This window comes from Triturus cristatus, chromosome 9 (assembly GCF_964204655.1).
Source record: "Triturus cristatus chromosome 9, aTriCri1.1, whole genome shotgun sequence".
NCBI classification, from domain to species: Eukaryota; Metazoa; Chordata; class Amphibia; order Caudata; family Salamandridae; genus Triturus; species Triturus cristatus.
Genome location: NC_140592.1, coordinates 934,823,709 through 934,847,173, shown reverse-complemented (window position 1 = coordinate 934,847,173; position 23,465 = coordinate 934,823,709). Strand labels below are relative to the sequence as shown.

At 41.7% G+C, this 23,465-nt stretch overlaps 1 protein-coding gene across 2 annotated transcripts in view; it reads left to right on the top strand.

The window, feature by feature from the left end:
• The window catches only part of LOC146799097 (sodium/potassium/calcium exchanger 4-like), a 611,785-nt gene extending 589,826 nt beyond the window's left edge, over positions 1–21,959 (top strand). For both annotated transcript variants that reach the window (XM_085626506.1, XM_085626505.1), the window contains exons 15-17: positions 5,890–6,002; positions 8,144–8,209; positions 13,833–21,959. In XM_085626506.1, coding sequence (XP_085482632.1) covers positions 5,890–6,002; positions 8,144–8,209; positions 13,833–13,985 — 332 coding nt within the window. In that variant the 3' untranslated portion in view covers positions 13,986–21,959. The remainder of the gene's footprint in view (positions 1–5,889; positions 6,003–8,143; positions 8,210–13,832) is intronic.
• Positions 21,960–23,465: the final 1,506 nt, after the last annotated feature.

Sequence of the window (23,465 nt, the reverse complement as noted above, 5' to 3'; positions counted from 1 at the left end):
AAGAAATAGAAGAGAAACTGAGTTCTGGAATTGGCATGGTAAGGAAATAAGGCAATAGGGGTTAAGAGATAAGAGAGGTTAAGGACTAAAAGTTTATGATAACAATAACTCTTGTCTACAGGTTACCTCTTCAGCAATAGAAGTCTGCTGGACGGACCCCTGAAGGAAGCCGCAGAACAGTCTCTTCTCTCTTTTGTTATTTTATCCATTTTCCCCCTTCCCCCAAGATAGCCACTCTAGAGACTTGTCACACTAAGCTCTGGATTGCTGTCGGGGTGGATTTGGGAACTAGCATCTCTGTTCCTGTGTAGTAGAGTACAGTAACTAGAGTCTGACAGCAGTGGTAGCTACTGCTGGAACATTTGTGTAAAGGGGTTTCTCTTCAATATCCTGCTCTCCTAGTCATCTCAACAGATACCTGCTCGTAGTGGTTGGGAGCGACCCTCCATGATCTGGAAATGATGGGCTCTTGGTCTTAGGCCGACAGATCCTATTCTCCCAACTGGGAAGAGTTGTAATGAAATTAAATGAACATTTATTTTTATGAAAGCACCCGGAGGCGTCTTGGCGCTGTCCGAAACAGATGGGACAGAAACAGGGAAACAAAATGTTTAAGAAACAAAGAATCTAGAAATTAAGGCCACAAAACCTATTGACTAAAAAGCCATGATTTTAAAGCTTTCCTGAAAGGAAAAAGTTAAAGAAAGCGAAAGTGACCCCTTTATTCCAAGAGTCAGGGTTCCAGTAATGGCTTAAAGATTCAATTACTCTTGGAAAGCTGATACTCAAATATTTGTCCCTTTCAAGACTGGTGGAGTGGAAAATTTGAGTATCAGCTTTCCAAGAGTAATTGAATCTGAAAGGAAAAAGGCCTTTGCTTTTCTTTAATTGAAGTAGAAGAGAATTCCACAATTTAACAGTACAGACCACAAAGCTTCTGCCTTCCCAATGAGATCTTCTGAATTTGGGAATTACCACATTGTTGAATGATGAAGAGTGCAGAGCCCGATGGAGTGTACTATGTGAAATTCCATTTCAGATAGTCGGGACGTGGGTCATGGAGAGCCTTAAGGGCAATACACAGAGGCTTAAAGTTTATGCACTTTCCGACTGGTAGCCAATTTAACTGGATTAAGGTCTGTGATGCAGCCTGATGCTAGGTAATTCCAAGCAGTAGGCCAGCTGCTGCATTCTGCAAAACCTGCAATTTGTTTAAAAGATTTAGCTGCATGTTGATAAATAGGGCATTGCAATAATCTAATTTGGAAAACACAAGAGCGGAAACAGCCATCTTCAACAAGTCCTGCGGGATAAAAGGAAACATTTTCATCAAAGGTTTCAGATAAAGAAGGATGAAAAGGTCAACGTGTTAATTTGATTTTCAAATGACAATTTGTCATCGAAAAGAAGCCCTAGATTTCTTACTTTTGAGGTGGGGATTGGCAGGGTACCCAATTCTTGTGGCCACTAACTTGGTTCCCTAAAGGAGGTGTTGTTGCCCAACAAGAGGACTACGCTTTTTCTGTAGTTCAATGCAGGCAATAATTGGACATCCATTTGCCTATATGTATCATGCAGCTGTGAAATCTGCCTGCAGAGTCATCTGTATTCCAAGACATTGAAACCACAATCTGGGTATCGGCTACGTAGAACACTACTGAGAGGCCAAATGTTTTAATGAGCCTAGACAGGGGAGTAATGTAGAGATTGATAAGGGTGGGACTCAGGGACGAGCCCTGAGGCACCCCACAAGGTAATGAAAAGGAGTTGGAAGTGGAACCATCCACAGCAACAAATTGTTCTCTTTTGAACAAAAGGGATTTCAGAAAGGTTAGCGTTTCTTCTCTGATACCAATGGAGGGGAGACAGTCAATCAACAAATGTTGATTGACTGTAAGAAATGCAGCCAAAAGATCTAGCATGATGAAGGCTGCATTACCTCCTTTGTCTAAGGTAGCTTTCAACTCTTTGGACGCAATAATCATGGCTGACTCTGTGCTGTGTTTGCTCCTGAACCAAAATAGAGACGGGCCAAGGAGATGATTAGAATTAGGAAACAAGGCCAGTTCATTATTTATAGCCTTTTCTACAATTTGGGGTGGAAAGGGGAGGCGTTATATTACATGGATCCAATGGACTAAGATTGGATTTCTTCAGTAAAGGCAAGATGGAGGTTTTTTCCAAGCTTTAGGGTAATATCCAGTGCTAAACTTTTCATTAAAAATGTTCACCAGAAGTCTGGATGTTATTTCAGGAGCTAATTGAATTATCTTGGAGGGACAGGGTCCAAAGGGGAATCCAATATTATAGATGTAGGTAGATCCAACACCTGATCAACTTCAAGTGATGGAAAAGAAGAAAGTATTGCTGTGCTGGTGTAAACAGTGATCCGGGGATGAGACCACTGATTCTAAATCAGAAGATAGCTCCTTTTGAAAGGAAATGGCCTAATGACAATTTGCGATAAAGATATTGTAGCTATCTTCTACCTTTGCCAGACAAAAAGAGACTAGGATGTTGCACAAGGAATGATTGGTGTTGGTATTGTTACGATCTTTAATATTAGCAAGTTATCTACTGTTGTAAACAGCTCTTTGGGAGATTGTTTTGAAGTTTCTACCTTCTAAATAAAGTAGGAGGATTTTCCTTTGTAAATCGTGCATTTTTATTCGTTGATTATTTGTAGATATCTTTTTCAATTTTGTTGTAGTTCAGTTTCCATCTGTGCTCCTATCTATGACAGAGTTGTTTAAGGCATCTAAGCTTTTCCGAGAACCAAGGTTGTGATAGAGTGATCATTCTATTAGTGATAGCATTTTCGGGAGCTAGTTGATTTATTGCCAAGGACGGCTTTTCCTGGTTGAAAAGGAGGTCATGATCGTCGTGATTATGGCCGAAATTATTAACCCAAACGTAACTGATGTATGGTCAGACCAGCTAAGAAGAAGTGGCCCCGTAAGAGAAAGAGAGGAGTTATCTGAAAAGATTCCATCTAACAGGTGGCCAGTCGCATGTGTGGGAGCGTTGACCAGTTGAACTAGGCCTAGACTGTTTGTCATGCCAATCAGTAATTCCGAGTCCTTGTCCTATGAATTTTCTAAACAAAAATTAAAGCCTCTGAGGACTGTAAAGTCTGCAGAGTTAACTTTGCATTCTAGTAAGTGGCTTAAAGAGAGATTAACAATGATCTAGCACCACGTGGATGATAGATCAGCAGTCCATGAAAAGAAGTAGTGTTATTGAGTTCAAAATGTAAAGAGAGTGCCACGCACTCATATGAAGGGGTCACAGCTGCAATAGTTGTCGCGATAGATTATTGTGAGTCCACCACCTCTCTTTGCTGTTTGATCAAGCCGAGAGATTGTGTACCCAACTGGAATTTCCTGAGTCGGGTCCCGAGGTGGCTTCCGCCCAGGTTTCAGTGATGAATGCTTAGTTAAGTTTTTGAGATTTAAGAAACTCAAAAAACTCTAGTTTGTTTTTGACAAGGGATCTGGCAGTAATTAATGTGCAACATATAGTTTGCTGAGACACCGGCATATAGGTGATTAATGGTTTTAACAAATTATCCATTTGGTTTTAAGATTAGTTAAAGTAAGATTACAGCTTGCGCACTTTAAGGTGTCAGTAGTCTTAAGTGGATCAAGAATAGAGCACTGGCAATTCTTACTTGAATAGTAAAGCTTCAACAAGTCTTCCCTTGTGTAGTTGAGCAAAGTGTTAGGTTGGGACAGAAAACCTGCATGGGGCCTGGCGCTGCCCAGGCACTAAGCAACGCAGACAGGGTTGCCTTGGGCTACAGCAATATGGATTGTTCTTAAGAGCTTTCAGCCTCAGTAACAAGTAGCAAGAACATCCTGGTTGGGAAAGATCATACAGTGGCAGAGTGTCCCATTAATTTCCAGGGCTAAAAAGCACCAAATGCTGGACAGTGTGGCTCACAGATTTTGAAGCTGGGTGGATGAACATCTTTTGCGCCCTAAAGGCATTTTCATTTACAGAAGAGAGAATTTTCATGCCTTGAAATTTTGTAGGATGGTTTTCTAAAAAATATCCCTCCCTCTAGTTCGGCGGCTTAGTGGGAAGTGGGTAGTGATAAAAGCCTTTAGGGAGTGTGGAGTTGACTTGTCCGTGTTGTTGCACTTTTAGGCTTCTTAAAATTTTCAGACTTAAGAAGCTATCAATTCTAATCCAGTAACAACTTGGGGCCGGACCACTTAGTAGTCCTTAGAGGTCTTCAGGGAAAACAGTTTGAGCCCCTAGATGTGGCTGGAGTAGCCTGGGTATTGGCTAAACTAGCCTTTGGTACTGCCAAGACATCTGCTACAAGGTTGGGTGAGCTGGGGGCCTGGTGATATCTTACCTTTATCTCAAGGAGCTTTCTAGGACAGGATAGTCCTTCACTCAGACCCGAAATTCAGACCTACGTTAAATTCAAGGTTTCATCTCTCTGAAGAGAGTGTTTTGCTGGTTTTCAAAGACTTGCTGATGTTTCTGGTGCTTGAACTCCGAATGTGATTATGGCTTTGTTTGATAATTCTATACTGAAAATGTTTGTGCTGGGATTCCAAAGTTAGCAATGAAGTAATTGCTATTAATCAATATCACGTCAGCATGTTGATAAGTAAAAGTGGATTTTTCTGAATTCTCAAGCAGTAAAGAAATTAACCTAGTAATCGTCATTCCAAAGTCATCCTCATCCCAGTCCTACACCTTTCCTCTTGCTTTTGGCACCTCCAGTGATGCTGATCAGCTTATTATTAGATGGCTATATTGAGAGAAAGGAGAGTTTTATACATCATGGTGATAATAATCAGAAGAAAAAATATCCTATGTATAGTCACCTTGCTTTTTAGAGTGTGGCAAAAACAGATTACGGTACATCTGGTCAAACCGTAAAGGCTGGGATGAGGAGGACTATGGCTCAAGCTAATGATGATTACCAATAAGTAATGGGTTAGGTATCACGTACCTCCACTGATGAGTTTATTTGTCAGTATCAGACACCATCACCAACGACCTTAATCCCCCATTTCTGAATCAGCTACCAATGTATTTAATTCTTTCGATCGCAGACCTCTTCTAGTGACTTTAATGGCCAGTATTATATCGATATACCAATGATTTTAATCCTCAGTATTGTATCAATGATTTTACGACCCAATATCACATACCTCTACTAATGAATTTAAAATCCAATATAAAACAGCAATCAGATTAATCTTCAGCCTCACACACCTCTACCAACTTTTACAAATCAGTTTAATGCCCAATATCTAACATCTCTACCAATGAGTTTAACCCATATACTCAAACACCCGTACCAAAGAGTTTAATCCCTGGTGTTAAACACCTCCACCAATTAGTTTAATCCCTAGTACTAGACACCTCCACAAGTGAGTTTAATCCCAAGTATAGCCAACTCTACCAATAAGTGTAATCCCCAGCATCCATCTCATACCTGTTGCAGTGAGTTTAATGTCCAGTATCACACACCTCTGCCAACGAGTTTAATCCCTAGTATCAGACTCCTCTATCAATTAATTTATTCTCCAGTGTCAGACACCACTAATAGCGAGTTTAATTTCAAGTATTAGATACAGCTCTAAATGAGTTTAATGTCCAGTATCACACACCTCTGCCAGCGAGTTTAATCCCTGGTATCAGACACTTCTATCAATTAATTTCATGTCCAGTGTCAGACACCACTAATATTGAGTTTAATTTCCAGCATTAGATACAGCTCTAAATGAGTTTAATGTACAGTATCACACCCAATTATTTAACCTGCTCCTTAGTATTAGGGGAATGATGCTTTGCTGGCAGAACAATACCTGAAATGTGACTAGTCTCATGATGTCCTCCTATGTATTCCACACATTCTCCCAGGCTTCGGAGACATGGCCGTGTCTAACTCCATCGGCAGTAACGTATTCGACATCCTTGTGGGCCTTGGAGTTCCGTGGAGCATGCAGACTATGGTTATTCATTATGGTTCAGTTGTAAGTATATAGATATATTTATTCTGTTTAATAATGGGTTGTTCAGTTATTTGTAATGTTTTTATAATTAATAGGTGGGTGGAATTTAAATTACGCCGGTATAATGTGCCTAAATCGGAAATTTCACCTATTGCTTATCATGAAATTCCCAAAATGATGCCACTTTGCATAATTATGTGCTGTTTGTGGTAAAATATTCTAGTGAATGGTACAATTTGTGCACACTTTGTGGTAAATGCACTGGAACAATGGAAGGAAGTAGATGTCATTCATGGTGCTCCTGATTGAATGCTTTCTCGCGTCAATAATTGCAGCGAGGATGCATTTTGTGCTAAAAGGTAGTGCTAAATGACGGATTTGCATTTTGCATAGTTACGCATAATTTTGTCCTAATTATGTGAAAGCAAATTACACACCAGTATCAATCATTACTTCAAGATAATAGACGCCACTGTTGCCTGTGTAGACTGCTCAAGTTTCCCAGATCCACGCACAACAAGTTTTTATTTTGCATTCTTGGACCTGAGGACATGGGTTTATGCAAATGTGAGTCCACTATTACAAGACCCAGCATGCAAAGAGAAACTCTGGACTGGATGATCTACTCAAGCGAGAACTTGAGAAACCTGAGCGCTATGTATGAGCAATGACAGTACAAGGGCCAGGATGGGTTTGCAAGATAACTCCATGTCACAATAATGCATCTTTTCCAGTTCCAGGATTCTTAGTGTGCGCGCTTTATTGGTTCCATTGAACCAGAGCTCTCGAATTTCTTAGGTCCATTCTTGAGATCACCAGTTTGTTTCCTTTGGTTTTAAGTCTGGTTGTTAAGTATTCATAATGGCAGGGCCAGTACTATAGATTGCACAGTGCAATACAACTGGATTTCATGGGCTACTCACTCATGGACAAGTCAAGATTAAAAATCACAGAATGTGCAGACTTGCTAAACATAGACCATGTCTAGGAATGATGTGGTTTGGTGGCCGGAAGTCATCTGGAAGCCTAGTGACAGATCTATATCACTACTGTATTTACAGGCCTGCACAGTTGATTGACTGATAGGACTGTAGACTTTTAGCATCACTGCATTGCTCATGCAAGTGCATTAGACCAAGCTGACAGGCTATGTGCAAGCATCTAAAGAAAGGGCGACCTGTCTGTGGCTGCACTGCGTTTACTAGGCTAAGAACAGGGGCTTACTTTACTGATCGACTTGTATTAGCAGTGCGCGCATTTGCCAAAGGGCAGGCGGCAGGTGAATTGAGATGTAGTGAAGCTGCATAAAGGCTCAGTAAAACTTTCAGAATGACACTATAGAATCACTGCAGGTATCAGGCGTACCTAAGGTGCATGTGAATGTACCTTTAGTCGCGCTGAGCGCAACAAGCTCCATTCAGATGTTTACCAGAGCACTAGTAGCATTGTGTATAACATGCTCAGTTAAAGTGTACGTCAGTGCATCTGTCGTAGTAGCACTGTGTGCCACATATGCAGGTCAGGTGTACACCAGTGCACCTGTAGTGAAGTTGTGCACAACATGCTTAGCTCAGTATCAAGCTGCTGCACCTAATGATAAAGGCAGGTACCAACTTACTAGAAAGCTCTCAGGATTCAAAATTCCAAGCATGGGTCTGGCCTAGAATTTTACTTTTCATTTTTGCACTTCTAGTGCTGATTTTATGTTTGGTAAATAGAAATACAGGTGACAGAATGCAAAGAAAACAAGCATTGGCATAGCCAATAGGTCTCGCCTTTGGGACCTTATAAGGGTTTAGCCATGCAACAGTTGCATAACTAAATACTTATAAGGTCCCAAAAGCCAGACCTATTGGCTATGCAAAGCAGCCGTGCGGCCGCGAAAGTGAAAGTAATCGCGGTAAAATGCGTCGCGCGCGCACGCGCACATGCACTGTAGCTCTAGGCTGGCCTGGTAGCACTTTTTGGAGCCCTCTCAATAAGTCTCGCCAGACCAGCGCATGCGCTGGGTCAGGCGAGACCTAAAAACTGGTATGGATGAGTTACTCATGCATACCAGGTGCATGGATTTGGGAGGAAACTGCAACTTATATTTGAATCATCAGAAAGGAAAGGTATTCTACAGTCATCAAAAATGAACTGTTTCATGTGTTTTCCAATAGGTAAAGATAAACAGCAAGGGGCTGGTATATTCGGTGATACTTTTGCTTGGGTCGGTGGCTCTCACTGTAAGTATATTTCCTTTAGATTTTATAACCCTTGTATTGTACCAATTGAGGATCATAATACATTAAGGTGTGTTTGGAAATCTGCTCCCCTGTTGAGTGCATGAATGTGATTAGCCAGTCCTGGCCTGTATACCCTGCTCAATTGACAGCACACCCTGGGGAACAACCTTTACAACGCAACTTTTACAACGCACTACCATTACAACGCATTTTTTACAACGCATAATCCATTACAACGCATGATATTACAACGCATGACACTACAACGCATTTTTAAAAACTACCATTACAACGCATTCCATTACAACGCATAGTACCATTACAACGCATACCATTACAACACATAATATTACACCATACTATCCAACACTTACCCTACTGATGCACCCCCTGGAGTTAGAATAGTAATTTTTACCCCTATACTATCCAACACTTACCCTACTGATGCACCCCCTGGAGTTAGAATAGTAATTTTTACCCCTATACTATCCAACACTTTCCCTACTGATGCACCCCCTGGAGTTAGAATAGTAATTTTTACCCCTATACTATCCAACACTTACCCTACTGATGCACCCCCTGGAGTTAGAATAGTAATTTTTACCCCTATACTATCCAACACTTACCCTACTGTTGCACCCCCTGGAGTTAGAATAGTAATTTTTACCCCTACACTGTCCAACACTTACCCTACTGTTCCACACCCTGGAGTTAGAATAGTAATTTTTACCCCTATACTATCCAACACTTTCCCTACTGTTGCACCCCCTGGAGTTAGAATAGTAATTTTTACCCCTACACTATCCAACACTTACCCTACTGTTGCACCCCCTGGAGTTAGAATAGTAATTTTTACCCCTACACTATCCAACACTTACCCTACTGTTGCACCCCCTGGAGTTAGAATAGTAATTTTTACCCCTACACTATCCAACACTTACCCTACTGTTGCACCCCCTGGAGTTAGAATAGTAATTTTTACCCCTATACTATCTAATACTTACCTTAAATGTAATTTAATATTATGCGTTGTAATGGTATGCGTTGTAAAGGTAGTATGCGTTGTAATGGTAGTGCGTTGTAAAGGTATTTTTTAAAAATGCGTTGTAGTGTCATGCATTGTAATGTCATGCGTTGTAATGGATTATGCGTTGTAAAAAATGCGTTGTAAGTGCATGCGTTGTAATAGTGTGCGTTGTAACGTCATACATCCGCACACCCTCCCCCTCCAGAGGGAATACACCATGGTATGTGCTGTGAGCGATTAACATATCAAACTAACTTCATCCATCTCACCAATTAGAGTGAAGGCCTGGTTCACAAAGGGAGTTACAACTCGTAAAGTCACAATTCTGGAGTCTACACACTCCTAGCAAATTCTCCTCACTCCGTGCGGAATCTCTGCACTGAGCACGGCAGTGAGGTGATTCCTCCCCGAACGTGGAGACTCCACACTCGTTACTTTACAATTCGTAAGTCCCTTTGTGAATCTGGCCCTTAGCAAGCACACTGATGCTTAGAACCACCCAGTCAGTTTATAGCTACTTCCTTCCCTACTACTAAATGATATTTAACTGGTATTCTCCCTAGACAGTGTATACACCTGGTTATTACAGATGCTCTTTCCAGTGCAGGACTTCCTGTGTGTTATCCTAATATGTTGTAAGTGTTGCACTCTTGTTTTACTTCCATTGAACTAATTAAACTAACACACCTGATATCAATGATCTTTAAGTAAAAAAATTCAGGACTGGAGATAATGTTGGAGATGGGATTTTTGGTAGGCTAGGGCATGTGCCAAAGTCGGGCAGAAACCACCACTCTAGTCAGGATAAGGGATTTACACTCCTAAAATAACCCCTACTCACCCACTTGGTAGCTTGGCACGAGCAGTCGGGCTTATGTTAGAGGCAGTGTGTAAAGCATTTGCATATAACCAACAGTAATACAGTGTAAGCACTACAAAGACACCACACCAGTTTAGAAAAATATCCAGTATTTTTATATACTTAAGACAAGACCAAAAACGACAAAAATCCATAATACAGTACTTAAAAATCTTTGGTTATCAAAATATATTTGAAAAACAGTTCCTTGATGTCGATAGCGCCATCCAGGGCTATCGCAGCGTCGTGAGCAAACAAATCCAAACAGTTCTGGCTGACCGCGGTGTCGCGGCCTAGCTATGGTGTCGGGAAGACCCTCAAACAGTACCTTTTAGAAATGCAGGGCATCGACAAGCTCTCGTTGATCTTCCGAAAAGCACGGCGTCCACTGGCGTCCACTGGCGTCGGGTGCAAAGGTCTTTGCAGGAGTCGTCGGGGCTCTCAAAGTCACACGTGTTTCAGATTGATCTCCTCTCTGTTGGAGTCAGGAGCGCTGGCGTCGGCCAGCGTCGGGTGCTGTGGTGCCAAGTGCAGCAGTGCGGTGCACTCAGGTTGCGGTGCGAGCAGTGGCTCAGTGTCGGCGTCAGATGGCGGCGTCGGTGAGATCAGGGTCGCATTGCGAGGTGAAGCCTGTGCTCGTCACGGTGCAAGCAGCGTCGGCGTCGTGGCTGAAGCGCTGTCGTCGGCTGACGAACTGGAGTCAATGGCGTCCACGTCGGTAGGCCAAGGCTGCGGTGCGGGATGAGGGCAGTGCATCGTGTAACTTTACGAGTGGTGCCCTCAAACCACGGTGCAAGCAGCGGCATAGATTTTGGCATGGAGCGTTGTTGTCAGGGATACCAAGGCGTCGTCGTGAAGCGAGGCGGTGCGGAGTGCAGTGCCCACAGGTCGCGCTGTGAACAGCGGCTTGATGGCAGCGTCAGCAGGCATCATCCGTGAGACCAGGGTCGCAGTGCGGCATTGCAGCGGTGCCCTCTGTGGTGCCTTCAGTACAAGGAGTCGGCAGCAGCGTCGTAGACGGCGTCGGGTTGCTTGTTCTTCTGTTGCAGCACATAACACACAGTCCCCAGTGCTGAGGGCAGAAGAGCTTGATGTCTTTGCTGTTCCTGAGACGTCTTGAACAGGGGGCAAGCTCTACCTCAAGCCCTTGGAGAAACTCACAAAGTAGATTGCAGAAAGTTCAGTCCAGTCCTTTCACTGCCCAAGACAGAAGCAGCCACTGCTGGTCAACACAGCAAAGCACACAGCAAAGTGGTAGTTCATCCTCACAGCTTCTCCGGCTCTTCTTCTTGGTAGTCTTCTTGGTCCAAAAGAATTCTAAAGTTCAGGGGTCTGGGCCCCACTATTTATATCCCCAAATCCTTTGATCTCTTAGGAAGAGCGTGTCTGTGCCCAGCCAGAACCAGTTCTGCCTTCTCTGGTGTGACTTCCTGGCAGGAGGTGGAGACGGCATGGTCAGGGGGAAACCTGGCCCTTTGAGGTGCAAGGAAATTTCCTCCCCCTTCCCCAGTTGCAGCCCAGACCTATTCAGCCCTTTCCTGACCCACCTAGACTATCTGGAGCTACTCCTGCTCCCAGCCTTCTGTCATCCAAAACCCAGACAGGCAATCCACATTTCAGCAGAGGCACACAGGATGACTGAGCAAGAAAATATCTACTTTCTAAAAGTGGTATTTTCAAACACCGAATGTAAAAATCCCCTTCACGAAAAGATGCATGTTTAGATTCTGAGTTCAGGCACACTAAACTACCTACCTAATTCCCCGTGCCAGTTATGTTTATAAGATGTTATAAACAAAACTCCCCATTCTGTCCTATGGAGAACAGGTAACCTTGCAATGGCGAAAAACGAAATTGGTCGTAATTTGCTATCAGGACATGCCACACACACCAGGGCATGTCCTACCTTTCACATACACTGCACCCGGCCCACAGGGGTACCTTGGGCCTACCTTAGTGGTGGCTGACCTGTAAGAAAAGGGAAGGTGAGGGACTGGCAAGTAGGTGCACCGGCCAAGTCAACATGGCAGTTACAAACTGTGCGCAGACTCCGCAATGGCGGTCTGCGTTTCCTTTTCCGGGCTACTCACGTGGGTGGCACAATCAGTGCTGCAGGCCCACTAGTAGCATTTGATTCACAGGCCCTGGCACACTCAGGCAATGGTGATCTGCCGCCTTGATTATGGCAACGCCATGCTCGCTGAACTTGGCCCTTCCCTGTTAAGGAAACTACAGGTCATCCAGAATACCGCGGCCCGAATGATTTTCTACCGTCCGGCAGGTACGCCTTCAGCCCCTCTCTTATTAGAGCTCCACTGGCTCCCTATCGTGAAACGATCCCACTTTAAGACCTGTTGCCTCACGTACAAAGCCTTGAACGGTACAGGTCCCAAATACCTGGCAAACAAACTAAAAAAAAAGACCTCCACCCTTAATCTTAGATCTAATGCCATGGAATTTTTGAAAATTCCCAGAATCCGCCGCTCCCATGCAGGGGCTAGGACTTTCTCGTGTCTCGCGCCGCGCTACTGGAATTCGCTTCCTATTGCCATTCGAAACTGTCCCTCTCTCACAATCTTCAGGAAAAAATTAAAAACATTTCTATTTCTCACTCCCTAGTATTTGTCTTGGGTCTCTCCCACCCTCCTTCCCTCTCAGTGATTAACTAAGTATAGCGCCGAGATGCCCCCGGGTGAGTCGCGCGTTCTAGAAGTACCCTTAACATAACATAACATAACTCAGTGCACTTTACTAGGGTCTAACAAGAAAATCAAATATCCAATCATGGAAACACCAATTCATAACACAATATACCACAGGAGTACTTGCACTTTACCACTGATCAGCAGTGAGAAAAGTGCGCAGACACACTACGCCAGCAAAAACAGAGTCAAAACCGGGAGGTCAGAAAGCGAAAACTCAGGGGAAACACGCCAAAAGATGACAAGTCTAACAGTTGGTAATGACCCAGAGTGAAGTGGTCACCCTACTCAAAAAGTAGTATCATTACATAAATATCTAGCATTTGCAATGCAGTGTTTTTCTTTAAGGAAACGTACATCTGGGTAAGCTGTGGGATCCATACTGCTGTTGACATCAATGTACCTGTAAAACTAAATGCCTGTAAAACTAAATGCCCATTAGGTTGTTTGGGTGACCGAAGAGACTTGTGTAAGCACATAAATGCCCACAGGTGTCAGTGCACTAGAACTACACAAGAGAAATTTGAGAGAGGTAACAGCTAAGGAAGTTGTCACAGTTCAGTTATAATCCAGTGGATGTTAATGTATGACTCTGTACAACTCTCCGCTGCCCCTCGGGTACGTTTGTGCTACATAAATACCTCATACATACATACATGTGTGCACATATGTAAGCCCAAGTAAGACTGTTAAATCCTACTTTCTGTTTACACCTCTTCTGTTATGGCACATATACTCCCCAACCACCCATGTTACCAGTTTCAACATAGCAAATCTATGAATTTCTCCGCTCTGCTATCTACTGGCACCAGAGACTCTGATGCAGCATTGTTCTGACTGCATCAAAGCATCTGCTTCAAGCATTCCGCATCCATTTGACCTGTACCGCATGTCGTCACCTACCAATTTTCTGAGGTAACAGATAAGTGCTGTTTAAACGTACTTGACTCTCAGAATCAATGTGTAGATTTATTGAAAAGTAATGTTTGTATATATGGCAGCATGCAGTGTAATTCCCACTTAATTTATTTTCAGGTATCTGGAGTCCACGTAAATAATTGGAAGCTTGACAAGAAGTTGGGCGCCTATGTACTGTCCCTCTACGTCTTCTTCCTTTGCTTCTCCATATTGATTGAATTTAATGTCTTCACTTTTGTCAACTTGCCAATGTGCCAAGATAAAGTTTAAAGCAAGACGGCAACTGGGATATAGAATCAATGGAAACTGTCAAACCTGTCTCTGGAAATAAAGAAGTTCTACTTTCCAGTAGTTGTTTCACCTGAGAGGTTGAGTGTCCTTCCTTTTGGATAACTGAGAAAAATCTGTTGGAAGGCTAGACCAGGACATTTATTTGGAACCTCAAGACAAGCGGTTCAAGCCACATATGTTTCCTGCTATAATTGGCTCCACCTATTTTTGGATCTTCTGCAGGGTTTCACTGAGCAATGGCATGTTGTGGTTTTCCCAGGTCTTTTGTACCAACAACTATGATGACTCTGATGATGACGTGACACACAGAAGCTCGGCTACGGCATGAAAAATTCTGCATTATCCATGGCCTCGTTTTTACCAGAGGAAAGATGTTGGCATGTTCAGAATGTCACAACTAGCTCATGGTACAATTTTTAAGCACAAATACTTGTCTACTACTGAAAAACCAGGCGAACACAAACTCCATGTGCCAGTGTGGTGTCCCGCTAAGGATGATATTTTGTATTGCTCTTCAAGTGGGCGAAGTGCAGTTGGCAAGCCCAGCAGCAACACACAAAAGCCTTCAGAGATATGCTGAATGTTTAATCATATCTTTTTCATAAAATAAGAATGTGAAGCACATGCATATCTCTGCAAAGAAATGAAAGACAAATCATATACTATTGTAACACTTTTGATGGTGGACAGAGAAATCTAATGACGCATATTAAACAAATTGTCCAGGATATACAGACACCCAGACTTGGAAATATCCCTACAGGATCAGCGTGGGATTTTGCACTTTTATGAAAATTAGTCCTTCTGTGTGGCAAATTGCAAATTACCTATTTTTGTCATCACAGCCAGAAATCTGTTTTCTCTTAAGGAAGGAATAGTAAAGTATCATTTGGGAGCTCAGGGTGTTCTAGCTTCAATGATGCATCTAATTACTGGGGACAAAAGATATGGCATCTTTGAATCATTACATGACCTATTTCAATAAAGTTGTTCTTAATCATTTCCCAGTGATTATCTGTTCCAGATGGGAACCCTATTGACTAATGTGTCTCTGGAGTGATGCTGGGTTACTCGTTGAACGGGTATTTCTATTTGAGGATCCTTTCATCACTGGAGATTGCTGTATGAGACAATGAAATTTCAATGGAGCTTGTAGTCTTCATCTTTAAAAGACATTTGTTTAAACTGAAAAACTTACTGACTATTGCCCCTCTGGAGCCACGGATGGTCTCTAGTAGAACTGGTAATAGTAATCAAAGAGAATTCACCATTGGACAACATTGCTTTAGAAAGTGGCTCCAACTTATGGGAGTGCAGATTTGTATGGAAGATTGCATGTCTGCCATGTATATAGCAACTTGTTCTTTGAATGGGCAGAAGACCCTGGCTTCCTTTCCAAATCTGTAATACATTTTTAACTAGAATGAACTTGTGAGCACTTTATGGAAATTGGTATTGTTTACATTAAAACGGTATATTACTAGCAGGATGAAAGGTATGTTACTAGCTATATGATCCATGCACCACAACATTCCACAATGTACTCAAAATTGATTTGCTCTTCCTCTTCATTCTTAAGACTCTTTTTAAAAAAAAATTGTTTTCCATTTTGAACCTTGGACAGGGAGTACCCAAAAAACCCTAATCCAATGCTTTGTAAAACATTCAGTTTGATAGGATTCTTAAATTGTCTGTCTTATATTTAGAACGGAATTGAATCAAAGTTAGAATAGCATAAGAAAACCAATCCGGATGACCAGCAAGCCCTTGGGGATTTTCCAGTGAGAATGTCCATTGCTATCTTGAAGGATGGGAAAGATACTTTGCATTTGCTCAGTGTTTCAAGAACATCAAACTCAAAAATAGACCTTAGGTCTGGAAGGTCATGTATCCACAGCTCTAAAATTACTTTAAGAGTTCTTGTCACCTCCCACTGCCATTACCAACTGGGATATCTCTTCCTAAAGAGCCACTTTTCCATATAATAATCTGCACTTTGTCCCGTTTCCTTTTCAAGTTCCTTACTTAAGTTAGGAGTTATACACATAAAGATACCCAGTTGTGACACAAATAAAATATTGTCACACCAAGAAAATGCACCATTAGAGTTTTAATAATTCAAGTGACAAATCAATGTGATATTGGTTCCAATACACTCAGCGCAATTTCTATGGCAGCAGTGTCCCCCTGTAAAATTGGGAGTACTGGGAAAAGGTGTGTATTCAAAACAAGGATACCTTGGGCGTCGGTACATTACCATTTTTTACTTCCTCTGAACAAGCATAAACTATTTAAAAAGGAAGCAGTTTGTAACCTTTCCTAACCATACACATATTTAATAATAGACTGACACACTTTTCAAAACTCGAAATTTTGACTACTATATTGACATCAAGGTACGTTGAGAGTTTCTCTTCCAGGGATACTGGGTAAAGACATCTCAGCCAAATTAAAGAAAAAAAGGATCTTGATTAAAGGGATGGTCATATTCTCCAAAGTATTTTCCATAGTATCAATTGAGATACTGAGATACTGAGTCATGCATACCATGCATGACATAATTACCACTAGAAATTCCACTTGAGAGAAAATTGAACAAGAACTCTATCAGTAGGTCAAATGGACGTGAATGGAAGACGTGAAGAGCCAAAAGCAGAATTTCTAGAAGCAACACATTTCTCAGATCTGGATTAACAGCAAAGCTCTCAGGAGCTGATCAAAGAATGGCTCCATGACTCTTTAGTCCTCCCTTTATGAGTGTTCACAAGCTTGTAGCGCTGCCATTTAACCTTTTAGGTACAAATATCTGATGTCTGTGGGAAACATTCATTAGAAACTGAGTAATGCAACTTGGTATACACTGTAAAAGCCATTGTGGAAGGGTGCTCAGTCATCTGCATTTTTACACTTCAAAGACCATCCGTCAGGAAGACCCCATCTGCAGTAGCCCTGTCTTTTCAGACTCTAGGAGAGATGTGAAGGTCAGCTAGGGTCTGGCGCTGGAGTAGATACTATCTGTAGCAACAAGGAGAGACTTTCAAGACCTTTCCATTTCCATTTCTGCTTCAGATTTTGTTTTAGCAAGCGCTTTCTTTATTGGTTTTCACTATTTATTTGCCTTTTGTTTTTTAGGATAGGATAAGATAGTATTTATAGAGCGCACTAAACAAAAAGGTACCAAGGTGCTGGGCGAGCAGAAGAGAGAACAACAACTGCCAGCTAAGAGGCAAAGAGCCAGATCTTCAGAAGCTTCCTGAAGACCTGGAGCGAGTCAGCCGTGGTAATAGAAGGGGGCAGAGAGTTCCAAAGTTTAGTGTACCCAGTAACTGCTTTCTGCAGTAAGAAGGACACTGGGCTTCTTTTCCTGTGCTGTTTGCAGCAGTCAGTGGTTCAGCTTTTCGCTTTATGGTGATTACAATGTCAACAGGCCCTACCCACTGCCACCAGCCCTTCACAGACATCCTGGACATCAGGCTCTTTTAAGTCTATTCAGCATGGGTGAGGACAAGGGATGCACAACAGGTGTGCTGCGGTGCACTGTTGGCATGCTAAAAGCAAGCCTGCCTTTGGTCATTGGCATCAAGGTTTGGCCTAGGACCAAACATGCTGCTCAATTGCATCCTATCCCACCTACCTAAGCAGAGACTTCATTATTTCACAACGTTTTACCCCAATCAGCACTTTCATGTCTGTGGACATTTGCAAGCTCCCAAGTTCTCTCTTCCATTTCATAGAACATGATCTTAGTATTTTATTCATTACCGATATCTGGCTTAAAGAACACTCTGGCTCAGACCTTGACAGAGCCAGTGGCGTTGCTGGCCCTTGGCAGTCCCTGCACGGCGGGTGCTGGTGATTCCCGCACAACCACAGGTAAGAGCAGGGGTGTCGGGTACAACTGGCGAGTCCCCCGACAGCCGCAGCTAAGGAAGGGGAGGCCGCACCCACCCCCCCTTGCTACACCACTGCACAGAGCAATACCACCTGATTATCATATTCTTGGCTCTGAATGCCCTGTCCTGACTCAAGAGTGGTATTGAAACATTCAGTAAAACTTCCATCGTTCTTTCCTATGTCTCTCTGGCAATTGTAACTGACGTGGAAATATCATCCCTTAACATTATTAATCCTCTTTCCAGTATTGAAAACTCTTCTTCTCTACCATTCTCCTGGCCTATCTGGCTCATTTATCTCCGCTTTTCCCGACACTGTCACCCCCCTTAACCTTAAAACTGACAAATGTATCATGTTGGTTAACTTCAATATATGGAATGAAGACCCGCATCCACCTCTTCACATGATCTAAACACCAAAGATGTATTCCTACTGCCTTTAAGTTCTCCCCTATGACCTCACTATAGCCTGCATTCCTTTTCCTTCCACGCATCCTGTGCCACAGGAGGCTTCCCGACTCACACACTCCCTTTCTTATTCATACGTGGATCCTCTAAATGATCCTAACTAAAATCAAATCGCTTATTTCTGTACCCCTGCTGGATTTCTACCCCCCACCTTTTCAAGAATCCCCCCTCTCCTTTTGTTTTCCCTTAACAAACTTGTCCTGACAATGTCCTTAGAGAATGGAAAAAGCGCTTGTCATTCCTTTACTATAAAGCCATTCACTGATTCCAATGTGTCAACCAACCTATTTCTCTTTTTCTCTTTTCCCCTTTGTGCCAAAACAAATGACATCTATTGGTAATCAAAAACTCTCCTAATATCTCGAAGCCAGTAATATCTTTATGCTAGTTCAATCACAATCAGGTTTTATATCATTACAGAACCAGCCTTAATCTCTCCCACTGAAGGCTGTCACCATGCCGCCCTGTCAGTCTTATTTAAACTGGGTTCTTCAGTGGTCTCACATGGCTCCTCTCATAGCCCTACTTATTTGAACATCTACTTAACTCCTCTCACTGCCTTCATTCTTTCTTTCCAGTTACACTTTTATGCTTATGCCAACCTACAAATAACATGTGTGGCAACGAAAATCTTCTGCTCCTTCAAGCTCAATTCAAAGGCTGCATGAGAGAGGTCACCAGTTGGATCAATGCCAGCACTCTAGATCTAAATACAGACAAAACAAAAGTCCTCATCTTCGACAGAAGCTCATTATAATCCTCAGCCTGGTGGAAGCTGAGCTCAGTTCTGTGCTCTTCCTATCCACGCCGGTCTGCAATTTAGGAGTCATCTTCAACTCCCAGCACCTTTTTCTCCTTGGGAGATCATTTCACAAGCTCTCATCCACTTGAGATTGGACTACCGCAATGCTCTCTTCCTTCGGTTGCTTATTCCACCAGCAAACTGCAGAGCATTCAGAATGCTGTTGCATGCCTCATCCTTGGACATGACAGATATACTAGACTTTTAATCATTCAAATTCTCATTACAGTTTACTAATTGGCAAAGATGTACCTTCGAAACACTCAGCCTGTGCATGAAGCTATTATCACTTCCTGGTGGTTTCTCCCAAGAACATTAGGCTCCAGTTCTGCTGCTTTCCTTCAGATCTGCAGATTCCACAAAACTGTTTCTGGCGACCAGACTTTTTCAGTTCTCACTGCCAAATCTTGAAAAATTCCCCCCCGCCCTCATCTATGCACCACCAGTAACCTTTCTCTATTTCCCGAACACCCAGAAACCCATCTTTTTCCCAGATAGTGACTTTTCACTCTTGACTTTGCTCTTAGTTAGCACCAGGATTTCCTACTCCTGTGTAGCTGCATACTCTACGAAATGTTAAATCAATCAGTCATCACTAACAGTCTTTCAAAAGGTAACTGAAATATTTGAATCCAGAACTTAGCCAACTGTTTCACATTCACCACTCCAAAGTTCATTGAAAGGATGACCTTTCATGGATACCACCGTACATTCAACAATTGTGCTTAAAGTGGTCAATTATGCTATTGAAGCACCCACATATGTGGACACTCAATTCACTGTGTCTTATAATGGAAAATTTAATATGAAGGTAGTCCTTAACAATCTTACGTTTTTATAAGCTTCACATGCTAATACTATTTTAACTCTCACGTGATTCTCCTCCACAGGAAATCATACCCAGCACAAATTTCTCAAATGTTATGGTCATGGTCACAGGGAACCAGGTGCCAGGAACGGGAGTATGAGCTGTTTAAATAAAGTCCAGAAATTAGGAAGCAAGATGAAATTAATTCAAACTTTATTCAAGTAAGGAATGAAAAGAGTAAGGCTCTTAAGGTGTTAAGGTGCAATTAGCCAATAAGGTCAAAATGCTTTCAACAAAGCCAAGGTCTTGAAAATGCATGCTGATTCATCAGTAGGTCTTGTTTTATTATCTACTAGGGCTTCCTTATTAAACCTGTGTTACCATTTTTTAAATATATGTCCTCTTTTACTTGCATTGTACCTGCACTCTAATAATGCAAAGAAGTTGACAACTTTGGAAAGTTCTGAACACTTGTGATTTGGCACCGGTGAAATGATTTCCCTATTTTAAAATATGTGATGCCTATTACTTTTTGCCTTGTGGATGTTACTGCAAAAACAGTTTTGGCTTGACTTCCTGTCCCATACAACATCGGGTAATTAGGGCAGTAAAAGATATATATATAAATGTTGTGTCCCTGGTGCTTATGTTTGAAAAATAAATTAAAGTTTCCAATAACAAATTAATTCTACCTATAAATAAACACAGATAAATTAGAATTTATAGTTAGATTCAAAACTGAGTATGAATAAGGATAAACACTTGGTGCAACAAAACTGGATTATACAAGTAAATGGGGGAAACTCTTGTGTGGAAATATGGTATTTTATTTGCAAATTTATAAAACTTCAAATGGTTTCTCTTTCATGGAGGAAAAATGAGTTATCAGTGCATACATTTCATCCTATACCTTCTCCTTTATTTTAGTGACACTAAAATATAATGTCCCTTGACAAATTGTAGGATTTTCCAACTGGATGAAAAGTTAGATCCAACCTTTACATTTGATTTTACAAATGTTGAACATGGAATGCTAGGGTTCCTCTTTCTTGGAATTCATTTGAATTGAAGTAGCTGATTCTCACTGACAGAAACACATCAAAGATGGGTCCCCAGTGCCTAATCGTGTTTTTTTTGTCGGAGATCAGAAACAACCCTTTCAAACTCAGTCAAAGAATTGAAAAGTGAATGCATTGAAGAAATGACGGTTTTAAAACACTTCCATTTTTGACCACTAGAAATAAAAATCAAACACACAGGAACATACATAATGACAATAACCTCTCGAGTTGTTCACTATTCAGACTGACAAAACAAAAATTGTTTTAGAAGTTGGAGTTTTGTTTTTAACTTTGGCATTTCAAGGCGTGGGGTTTATATCCGAGAATATTTTACTGTAAATGGGGGCAGCCTTTGTTGTTTTAAACCTGTCTAAGTATGACATTTGCTGATTGATGTGCTTCCATCTGAGGAACAAATTTTGTTTCCATTAAATTTTTACAAAAAGAATGTATTTTTCCATCATGCTCCAGCCGTTATTATATTTTTATTGCACTAATTGTACAAAGGAAAGTTTGTGAACAGGCAACCATGAACAGTATTAAGAAGCCCCTCATAAAGTGTATCCACGTCGCCTTCACACTGAGATGTTTAAGGCAATTAAAGGTATTGTTCTTGATTTTTAAATGCTTGATTGCTTATAGGCTGTTGGAATGATGATCAATACTCCTCAATGTTATTGCTCTGGCACTTTTGTCTTCCTTTGGGGCTTCTATTATATGATGAGTCCTTGCACCCTATATCCTCACCCGCTCGCATGACCTCCTTTCCTTGAACTGTCATTGGGTGCTCAGACTTTGCCCTACAAACCCACTATCCAGTTCTTTTTTGATCTGCTTGATGCAGTCTCCATGCATGGACTTCCAGCAATGGTGTAAATAAGGAAACAAAACTGAATGATAACACATGACTTCCATTTCTATGACAATATTTAAGAATAAATAAATGTTATTCCAAATAGTGAGTGTATTATGTTTTTTCAATTCAAATGTGTCAGCTGAATATGGTAGGGTTCACTCGCATTGAGGTAAGCAGATACAAATCACACATGGTGGAAATGCATCTAAATCATTGCTTCTGTTGGTGGTTTGCCACTTTGACAACAGTCATTCCTATCCAACCAAACGCCATTGCATAGTTTTCTCAGGTTTTTGGGGTTTAAATAGTTTCCCTATACCATTACATTGTTACCCCTTCCCTTGGTCCTCTTTGTGGCTATCAGGGTGACTCAGTCAGGTAAGAAAGATCAGAAAATGTGCTGATTAATTACCATTAATCATTATAAGTAGCACTTTCCTTCATTGTTAGTCCACAGCCAGCTAAGATACCTGCTGGTGGAGGTTACTAGTTGGAAGGAAAGAATTAGGAAATCCACCAATGTATAGATGCTGTAAAAAAGAAAGGTATACTAAAGATACTGATTCAGTTTTAACACAGAATTAAAATGCCATTTTAACTGTTGCCCGAAAGAAGGTACCCCAATTCTGAATGCAGATTTTTTGTTGTTGCAGTTTTATATAGCGCAAACCCGACCCAAAGGTATTGGAGATCTTTGCATGAGCACCAGTTACGTTACACAAGGATACACTAATTTTTGGTAGGCCCGGGGAGATTAAGTGATTTGCCCAGGATGTTGAGCCGATGCCAAGGTTCGAACCTGGTTCCCTAGCTCTAAAGTCTGCAGCTCTGGCTGCTATGCCACATCTTCACCCCCACAGTCTATTCTGCCAAAACAATAAATGGCCAGCATTTAGGGGCACAGAAAAACTACTTTCATCCTTTACTTTACTTTATGGTCAAATGTTACGAAAACACTAAGCAATAAAAAATGCAGTATTTGTTTTACTGGACTACTTTCCTATCTATCTCGATCAAGTTTGACACATCCTAACTTCAAATGAAAGAGTGGAATTTATTACAGCTGGATTTACTCAATTGAATTTTCTAATAGTAATACTAATACACTCATATTTCTGCTATCTGCTGGTTTGGGGAGATGTGTGCCCTAGTGGTGGAGTGGTGGTCTGCCATTGGGCAGACAGTCAACACTGGAGGGTAACCTCTTGAAGGTAGTGAAAAAGTGTTTCAAGCATCCCGCAAGAGCGCAATTAAAATTGGAGCCATGTGATTGGGCGAGAGGCCCACTAGTCCTGTGAGCCTTCACACTCTCACTGGAGTGAGAGGCTCCCACAAGTCTTGCAAGAGCAAGCGCTCGGATTGGCTGGCTGTTAGAGTTTTAGAAATGAAACAGCAGCCAAACACTGTTTTCTAAGAAAAAGTGCACATGTTGTGCAAATGAAGTAAAACAGCTATATCAGGGGGCAGCAGAAAGGCATCCTGTACCCCAAGATTTTTTGAGGAGGCCTATAAGGTTTTAATACTGTGTTGAAAATAAATTTTTATATATTTATTTTTATGAATTACGATCT